The 10,620-nt window shown below is 37.2% G+C and overlaps 1 protein-coding gene across 5 annotated transcripts in view; it reads right to left on the bottom strand.

Moving 5' to 3' along the window:
* DENND1A (DENN domain containing 1A) overlaps nt 1-10,620 on the bottom strand; it is a 493,090-nt gene that overhangs the window by 377,715 nt on the left and 104,755 nt on the right. For 4 of the 5 annotated variants that reach the window (XM_046022048.1, XM_046022043.1, XM_046022046.1 and 1 more), the window contains exon 3: nt 488-531. The exons of the other annotated variant lie outside the window; for it this stretch is intronic. In XM_046022048.1, the coding sequence (XP_045878004.1) occupies nt 488-531 (44 nt within the window). The remainder of the gene's footprint in view (nt 1-487; nt 532-10,620) is intronic. 5 annotated transcript variants of the gene reach the window in all.

The raw sequence follows: 10,620 nt of genomic DNA, 5'->3' as shown, positions 1-10,620 counted from the left end.
AAGACCATTCCTCAATGTGTAGCTTCTCCTTGGAATACTTCCATTACACACAATTTCATAATCTATTTCAAATTCCGGGAAATGTTATAAACTTCCCTCCTCCTCCTCCTCCCTTTTTTGTTACACTGGTTCTTGACTGCTTAAATGGCATTTAAAAAAAAAAAAAAAAAGTTCACAGGCAATCCAAAAAAGGATTTCCTAATGAGCTGCAGACCACAGCATACCTCAAAGTAAAAAGTAAAATTTGTGATAGATTTTCTTCCTTACTTTCTGTGCATTTTTTCCCTGAAGGTAACACCCCAAACCTAGCATAGTATTTTCAATCCGATCTCCATTTGTTTTTATTTTTTTGTTTTGGGTTCCTAATTGCGATTTCTCTTCCCTCTAAAAATTCATTTATCTCTTTCAGTAAAAAGAACAGTAATAATATGTTGAACAACTCTGAAATAAATTTTGTCATGTAAAAAATTAATTACGCATTCCGAACCTGGTCACTGTAGTCCTCCGGGAATTGCCTCTGCACCTCAGGATCTGTAAATAATTGACAGATAATATTAATTGGCTTTGGATTAGTGAGCAAGCAGAGGATCACACATTAATATTTGATCAGAAGATGATAGCAGCCCTGGCAGGGGATCCAAGGGGGGCAGCTGGGGCTGCTATGTTGATGAGCACAAGGAAGGACTCGGCAAGGCACTCCCATTACCCTCCTCCAGAAATACAAAAAAGAAAAATTTTGAAGACCTGATGCTACTGTTAACTTTAGACTATTACCTAATGCAAAAATCTTGCCGGCTGCAAATTGCCCTCAACATATTTTTCCAGAGAAAATGAGTCCTAAACCTGGCTTGACTCTTTTTCTCTAATCAAAAGCCTCCTTTTCATAGTTACAGATGTGGGCTTGACAAACCACCTTAAACACCAGTTTCAGATTGTGTGTGTGTGCGTACACACGCGCACACATGTGCGCGCACGCGTCTGTGTGTGCGTGCACCTGCTACCAGGGTGGTGGGGGAGTGAAAGAAGAATTCTTTCAAGGAACAAATACAAAACTCTTTGCTTTTAAAAATAAAACGTATCCTTACCAAAATACTTATGAACTCCTGAAAATACAGATAAAACCAGAAGTTCTCTTCAAAAACAGAACCAAATGATACACTTTTGGCTTGTCAGTACAAAATACGATATTATGTTCTACCTAACATAATTAGACTTGCACAGCAACTATAAAAATACATAGGTGAAAACACCTTTTATGACCATCTGTTTAAAACGGAATTACTAAAGGGGTCACTTGATTTTTCCATCATAATTGCAAGATAATCCAATACCATCGTCTCTAAGTCAATACAGAAGTGTACTAATTAAATGCTATTAGCACTCCATTTGCTATTGATTAGGAAAACATTCAATCTTTACTAACAAGAGAAAGACATTTGGTTCCTCAGAGACACATTATGGGGAATGGTAAGAATAATATGTATTTGAGAAATCACATATCAATGCAAAAGGTTTATGGAAAAACACAGTATTTGAGGGTCCCCTAACACACTGATCACAAAATATACCACTCAGTTTTCTTAGCTATCTTTTAAAATATCAATTTACTTCTCTGTGAGAGTGAATCCACATAAAAGTTAAAACCCTCCAAATCACAAAACAAAAATGCAGTTAATCTTGCTGCAGTGGAAAATCAAAAAGGGAAAAAACTAAGGGCCTGTTCACATACTACATTTAAATCCTAGAAATACCAGTTTTCAAGTCATTAAAGTCAGTGGATGTTATTTTTCAAAACTCAAGGCTAATAACAAAAACAGGAGTACTCAAAAGGGCATACCAAAAATGCAAAGCTTCCAAACACAGGTGGTGCAAAAGAGGGGAAACTATCTATAGACCATTTCCACTCTTGAGGTATCTTCTGGTCGACTTAAAAACTGGGGATCAATTTCTTTCCTTACCCTCATCTGCAAACACTCGATGGGACAAAGGACCTGTCTAGACTATGACCAGCAGAATGCTGGAGTGATCCCCTCTGTGCAGGGCTGCTAATGGGCCAGAGGAAGAAGCTGTTGCTACTCTCTGGCCTGAAGGGCTGAAATCATGCGAGGAGTTGGCCCACTTGAGACAGGAGGCCAGAGGGCGCTAATGGCGTGGCATGAAAAGTACCAGGTCTAGAGGGAAGAATGAGCAGGATGCAAAGGGACAACCAGACACACCTCTAAAACCGTGTTTGCTGCTGGGTTGGGGATAAGGGAGAGCCTAAATAAGAGGGTAGCAGTTATAATTCCTAAAACATAGGTAAATCACCCTGCTACAGAAAAAACTGATATTTTAGGATTTAAAATTTGGTCCCAAGACAGAAAAAAAAAAAAATGTACTTGTATAAGTCACTGAGGGACACAGTAAAATAGAAGTTGGGAAAGCCACAAAATAAGGCTTATTCTTTTTCTTCCAACTGTCACGTGGTTAACACTTACTCTTCAATAAGAAAACTTCATATAGAAATGACTCAATATAAATCTTTAATATCATGTCTTCTTGCAGTAATTTGTGTTTCTTAGGAACCACAAATACTGATGGAAACCAAGACGGAATAAAACCAAAGACTAATTTTTTTACCACCATTTTGTGAGGTGATGAATGTCAGAAACGAAAATGTATGATACATTCTTCAATTTAAAAAAGATTCTTGTTTATAGGTGGGAGAAGGAAGTTTTTATACCTTTAGTCAACTATGTTAATAAGAAACTATATTAATAACTAACTTATTAAAAACATTTATTCATATATACAATATAGCAAAATTTTAAGAAGAGAAGGAAACATAGATTTTTAGAAATCTACTTATTTTAATATACTGAAGGTAAAGACAATGGAATGCCAAGATGGGAGGCACACAAATCATAGTATCCTAAACACTGCCTCAGTGGCAGGCACGACAATCATCATCAACCAAATTCCTTCAACTGTCCTAAGACAGCCCAGAGTGAGATTCCCAGATTTTTACAGAATCATGTTCCAAGATAATACATGGATTATTATTTACTATGATCCAAGCATAAAGCTTGTAATTTCCTATAAGGCCCTGAGGTTTACAAAAGCAAACTTCATGGGTTCTTAACACTCTCTAAAGCAATATTTTTTTTAAAAAAGGGGGGGGTGCGATGTTTTTTAAAAACCAAATTCCAATCTACAAAGTCCCACTCAATTAGCTCAAACATCCAATCTGATAGTTTATAAAGCTATGAAAGCCATTTTGTAAAAACGAACAAAAAAACTGAAAAGAATTTGAGTTTTCTTAAAAATGTCTATTTCGCACAGTGGGTTGAAATCCTCTCTTTTCACTTTGAGTCGATCACAATGCCATAATGTCACCAAAATATCGACATTGGAAACATCTGAGTTTAAAAGGTCCAAATACAATCTGCTTTTCTCAAGCAACACAACACCCGCCTTACTAACAGTTTCAGCATGGCACATGTACAAAACCTAGCACCCTGCAGTTAAGCAAACCGCCTTTAAATTTTCTGTCTGGCAGCAATCCACTTGCGTGTCTGTATGTTTTTACAAGTACTCTATGTATTTCATTGCATCAGCTGCATTTCTTTGAGTTTTAAATGGTCTGGGAACATTTTATGAAATGTTCTATATCTTTATATGGAAAATAACGTACACTGAAAAAGTGTGCATCGGTCTAATATTTATGTATCTATTTCTTTATCCACCATCCAATACTATAATTGCTAATGTTCCAAAACACCTTCTCACATTCATACCCTCACCGCCAAGTGCAGTGTCACCAAACAGCTAACTTTCAACACAAAAATCTGCAGATCAGAGAACTACCAAGGAAAAAAGCAACAATTTGCTCAGGCAATTGGCAGTAAGAACAGAGTCATGGGCATATGTCAAGCTTTTTCTCTAAGAACTGTCCCTCTGACAGAAAATTAAGAACATTCGTTTTCCTTCTTTCTCAGCAACTTCCTCCAGATTTAAGTAGTAGATTCTTAAAATTAAAAATCAGTTTCATCATCTCCTAGGAAAATACGAAAATAACGTATTTAAAGTATCTTGCCACAAGATGTATGGTATGGTAGAGTCCATCGATCTCTTAACCACGTAAGCCAAAAAGAGGCACCTGGCTCTGGAACAAAGCTTCACATTGTGTCAATGTGATGGGCCACCACCTTCTTCTAGCACCACAGCCACGCAAAAAGAGGTCTCCACAAAGACACGTGTGCGCCACCGCTTTTCCATTGGAGGCCACAAGAAGCATTTCTATACTTAACACAGACATTTCACAGCACAGGCCTCCTGATCTGATTCGGGCACAGAACATGACCCATGCTTAAGAGGCTAGGTCCTTGGAGGGTTCGGCAAGGGGGAAGTCTCAGAACAACGATGTCTTATTTTTTTTTTTAAGAAAGGTTAATTTTCTTTGACCTCAATTGTTCATGTTTTCTAGTCTCCTACTGTAACATACTTTAAGTCTTTAAGATATACCAGATTGCCACAGGATGTTTAATTAATAGAATTAGAGTTTGGGCAAGACTTGCTGGAACGGTGCTATAAATTATTTTACACAGGCTCCAAAACCTTGAGTTCTGCCTTAGGCTTAAAGTTCCTAGAAAACGTGGTAGACAGATCTTTTACAACAGAAATGCAAAATAATTCATAAAAGTACTGTGGTTATGTATGAGGGCTCATTTGTAGATCAGTAACTAGTATGTGTATGTACACACACGCACACCTCTTACCAAATTATTTTCCTGTTTTTCTCTGTCATACCAATGACTCCATATGAAGGGTCAAGGCATGACACTTTAACTCATTATTGAAAAATACAATGACTTCATTTTCTATGAAATGTGGGACAACTACACACGAATCAAATGTTACAATCTTCCATAACTGAAGCTCTTTTAGGAAATCTAGGAGAGACTGCAGGCAAATGTAGCCGCTAACATGGGAATCTACGCTGCTTTCACTTTTAATGTGGCAGGTATCAAGGCAGAAAAAATTACATTTAATACCCACTAAAAATTTATTCAGTCATTATCCCTAGGATATTTCAGTCAGTAAGAAACAAAATATTGAACATATTTAAAGCTTATAATTATTTTTAAAAAAACCTCCCCTTTAAAAGACTTAAAAATTAGCCATAAACGATATCACCTCATTGTTTAATTCCTGTAAGTTAAGACACTATCTTCCTCTCCCCCACAACCGTAAATGTTAATCCAAGTTGTAATCAGATTTAATTTTCCAGATGAGAAGATGGGAATATGCTGCAAATGAGGGATAGTCCATTACACTGCTCTTTCCCTAATGCCATGTTCAAATTTTATATGCTGAAAATGTATACGCTCAGCAAGTAGTCAGAGACGTTATACATTTTGAGGACGAGCTCAATCTTCTCCAAAACACACTCAGAAATAAGCATTTTCTTCTCATCTTCAAGAAGAAAAGTTCTTTTTTTTTTTTGTATAATGTAGAAATAAAAAGTTTCTTGACACTGTGATTACAAGACGGACTCCACTAAAAAAAGCTTAAAGGACACTCCCTATTAAACTCACTGCTGCTCTAATGAATCAGCTTTACTTACTTTATATTATAAAATACCTGAATCATTCATTTAGCATTTTAACTCAATACAATTATTCTAGTAAACTACTCCATTTATGATAGTTAAAATTTAATTAAAAATGTATTTTTGAAAGGAATGTTTCAAATGTTTTACACAGAAAAAAAAAAACCATCAACATGATTTCCTTTTCCTTAGCAATGAAACAATTTATGTTGTCTTTGCTTTAAAAATGTTTTTAAATTAAAAGTTACTTGCTTCAAACAAAAATTGCTCATTTCGCAATGCAGATTTTATCCTGTAATTACAGAAGAGTATACTTCACTAATTCAAAAAAAAAAAAATCATTTCCAAGTACTTTAAATGAACCTTCAGTTTCCACGTACAACTGGAATTTCTTTTCTTTTCTTTTTAAGATTTTATTTATTTATTTGATGGAGAGAAAACACAGCAAGAGAGGGAACACAAGCAGGGGGAGCGGGAGAGGGAGAAGCAGGCTTCCCGCCGAGCAGGGAGCCTGATGAGGGGCTTGATCCCAGGACCCCGGGATCATGAAACAAGCCAAAGGCAGATGCTTTAACAACTAAACCACCCAGGTGCCCCACAACTGGAATTTCTTAAAAATTATTCCAGGCATTAATTTTTGATCTAAAACATGAAGACCCTAAGACACAAAAACTTTAGTCATCACTAATTTTAAAACTATGTTTCTATTCCAGCCTTTCCGTTCAACACTGGCATTTGAAACACTGGCATTTGAAACTATTTAATATTACACTTCACAGCAGCTGGCCTGATAACACAGGACCAGTTCACCATCTACACCTATGATAAAAACCCAAACAGCATTATTTAGGGAAGGGGAACACAGCCCACCTCAGTATGACAAGCAATGGAACCATTCACGTGCCAGATCCCTCCTCGAACTAACAGATTCTGCCTTTCAGACATATCCTGCTCTGATGTGACTATCTGTGCATAAACAGCAGACACTGACCTATTGTTGTCAGTTGTTGGAGTTATGAATGTAGTACAGTTACCAATTAAGTGAATCAACAGGTCTTAAATGCATCAGCTATTCTACAAATAAAGAGTCCACTGACATTAATGCAGGAAAATCTTGGGAGTTTCGTCTCTTTCTAGAGAATGGTGACAGATTTTTGACCAGCCAATGCCGCTACTTACCAATAGTTAGAAATATTTTTCATAACTCATTCCATCTACAAAAGGTATATAAATCTGATTCTCAAGCAAACTTATGCCACTGAAACCAAAAATCAAACATAAGTCGAATTCCAAAGGGAGCTTTAAAATGGAAAGAGAGAGTGTGCTGGAGAGAAGAAAAAGTCCAGAGACTATGTTCACTTATACTTTCCTTTTTGCCTAGATATCCCAGCTTTCAACTTTCATTATTATTATTTAAATATTTAGGTTTTAAAAAATTAGTTCAGGGTTTGAAACTATTCCTAAAATCTATCAAATTGATAAATTTTGATGAAGGCCCTTTTTTCTTTAATGGCTATAATCTCGGGTTTCTGTTTAATTTCCCTGTGAGTTAGGATTTGTTTCAGCCCTTCTTTTTGAATGAGCATCATAAGTGTCCAATTTTTATTCCAATGTGAATAATTACTTCAGACTTCACCTAAATGACAGCTGTGCCCTTTATGTACTACAAACGTGACATCACTGCATATGGTCTTCATAAATAGATACATCACAACCGTCAAATCTGGTGGGAAGAGATGACTTTATTATTTACTCAAACGCAACTACTGATAGTAGACCCACTATGTGTCAGGCACCAGGACATGCATTTTATACACAATTTCTAATTTAATCTTCATGACAACACTGTGATATTGGGACTATCGTTAAGTACATCGTTGTAAAAGAAAGCAATAGGTTACCATTCGTCCAAAGTTAGAAAATTAGTATTTACTCATGGCACAAATACACTGGTGTGACTGGCCCAGGTGATGAAAAAGCCAGTCCTTGCTGTCAAGGAGTTTACAGTGTGACCCTAATGGAGAATCCACAGAATGAACTGACCGCAGAGTTTCACGAAGTGCTGTGCTAGGATGAGCAGAAGGGCATCAAACCTAATTCCGACCAGGGCAGAAAAAGCTTTGAGGGAAGAAGTGGCCAGATGCAGACTCTAGGACTAGACCGTGGTTCATCTCATGCTACCACAGCCACCTTCGAACAGACCAATGGACAGGAAGTCAGTATCTGTTGAGGCCAGGGCCCATGTTCTACTTAGCTTTGTCTGCTACAGAAGGTCTTCTCGGTTATAAATGCTTAACAAATATTTTGGCGTAAGAGAATAAACTCATTAAATATCCTGTCTCTCAAAATGAAGAAAAGGCCAATTTCAAAACATCCAATTGAAAACAAGCCTCTGAATGCTATAGGCTTCCTTGCTAAAGATACAATGGCATATAAGTAAGCACACCATAAATATTAGTTGTTGTTTTATTATTAACCCCAGTGGAGAAATAAGCAAGCACCATAAATTAGATGGCTACAGATGTATAGGTATGCCTCAAATTGGAAATACATGTGTGAAATAAACTTTTATAAATCCAATTAAAATTTTCCCATTGCCTGCCATTACTTACCTAGAAATGTTATAACTTTATCAGAAACTGATTTTCTCTTCATCGTCAGCAGTTCGAAAATCCTTAAGCTACAGTTTATTTGCCTCCTGGCATCTGTTTGCTAATGATCTGTAAACATCAAATGCACTAGGGACTCTCCCAGATTTACAGAAACCCTGAGGTGAATCTCTGTATAAATTGAAGGACCTTTCTGCTAATTTCTTTGCTTTCTAAGTTTGCGTTCTGGGTTTCAGAAACAGAGTTCCATTAAACATTTTTGCAGTAATAATTAGAATACTACCAGCTACCATTTACTGAATGCCTATGTATACCAGTAGTTGCCATAGGTGGTTTATTTTATTATCTTAATCATAACAAAACTCTGCCAGGTAAGGAGATGTACCCCTGTTTTAAAAATAAGAGTGAGACTCAGTAAGAACAAATTCAATTAAGCAAGAGAGCTGGGATTCAGCCTGGATCCATCAGACTCCCAAGAATCCAACAGTGGCTTTCTTTTTTGGCTTTATTTATGTATGTCCTCCTGTTGATCTGTCTTCTAGTTATTATTGTGACTCAACAATAAGAATACATCTGGACAAATAACCAAAACATGTTGTCATGAAATAGGCCTTTAGCAGACTATGAATGAGAGCTTTCCAATTTCTCTATTTATTGAACTTCTTTGCCAAGTTCAGGATATAAATAAAATGACTCCAGAGTAACTAGCACTCAATTCATCCAGCACACATGATAATGAAAAGATGAATTCCTATTAACAACTTAGAATAATTCTGAAGACTAGAGGGTATCTGTGGATAATCTATGAAAAAGAAATTTTTTTGCTACACGGAATGGATGAGAATGTAGAGAAATGTTTTCCTACTTAGAAAATGTATTTCCCAAGCACCTCTAAGCCACACTGAGAACCCCAATGCTAAGGCCAAACTACTACATACAGTATACACAAGGCTGACACGCCAGCAAGGGAAACATACTATGCCTGTCAACCAGAAGACTTTCTTGTCAACAAAATTCTGCCTCTCTTTCCCTGGAAACAAGCCGTTGCTGCCTAGTCCATATCTGTACCATATATCCTATATGATACCTATATACACTATACCACTGGGGGGGAGGGGCTGGGGGGAGCAGGGAGTAAAATATACATAAAATTTGCCATTTTAACACTATTAAATATACAACTCAGTGGCACTAAGTCCATTCACGTTATTATACAACCATCACTATTATCTATCTCTAAAACTTCTCCAACTAAAACTCTGAACCCACTAAATAACTTCCAATTTTCCCTTCCCCATAGCCCTTGGCAACCACCATTCTACTTTCTGTCTCTATGAATCTAACTACCCTAGGTACCTCATATGAATGGAATCACGCAATACCTGTCCTGCATGCCTGGCTTACTTCACTCAGCACCATGTCTTCAAGGCTCATCCGTGTTGTAGCCTGTGTCAGAACTTCCCTCCTTTTTAAGGCTGAATAATACTCCATTGTAAGAATACCACATTTTATTTATCCATTCATCTGTCTATGGACACTTGAGTTTCTTTCATCTTTGGCTATCATAAATAATGCTGCTATGAGGGGCACCCGGGTGGCTCAGTCGAGTAAGTGTCTGCCTTTGGCTCAGGTCATGATCCAGGGTCCTGGGATCGAGCCCCATGTTGGGCTCCCTGCTCAGTGGGGACCTGCTTCTCCCTCTCCCTTTGCTCTCCTGCTCCTGCTCTCTTGTTCACTCTCTATCTCAAATAAATAAATATTTTTTAAAAATAATGCTGCTGCCATGAACATGAGTGTACAAATATTTGTGCAAGTCCCTGTTTTCACTTCTTCATGACATATGTCCAGAATGGGAATTGCTGAATCATATGGCAATTCTGTGTTTAATTTTTTGGAGGACCTATACTACTTTTAACATGTTTTAAGATCTTTATGTTATAAAGCTAGAACCACCTAAAACCTTAGCCTGGCCATTAAGACCAAAACACCTGGGCTGTCTGGGTGGCGCAGTCAGTTAACCCTCGGATTCTTGGTTTGGGCTCGGGTTGTGATCTTGGGGTCCTGGGATCAAGCTCTGCATCGGGCTCCACACTCAATGCAGAAGTCTGATAAAGTTTCTCTTTGCCCCTCTTCACCATGCACACACGCATGCTCTCTCTTCTCAAATAAATCTTAAAAAAATAAATAAATAAAGACCAAACTACCCAATTTCATTTGTTTCTTAAAAATGAATTCCCAGTGGGAGAAGATATTTGTAAATGACACTACAGATAAAGGGCTGATATCCAAGATCTATAAAGAACTTCTCAAACTCAACACCCAAAAAACAAATAATTAAGTAAAAAAAATGGGCAGAAGACATGAACAGACACTTCTCAAAAGAAGACATACAAATGGCTAACAGACGCATGAAAAAAATGT

This window comes from Meles meles, chromosome 11 (assembly GCF_922984935.1).
Source record: "Meles meles chromosome 11, mMelMel3.1 paternal haplotype, whole genome shotgun sequence".
NCBI lineage: Eukaryota > Metazoa > Chordata > Mammalia > Carnivora > Mustelidae > Meles > Meles meles.
Note: the sequence above shows the minus strand (reverse complement) of the source record. Positions and strands in the feature narration are given on the sequence as shown.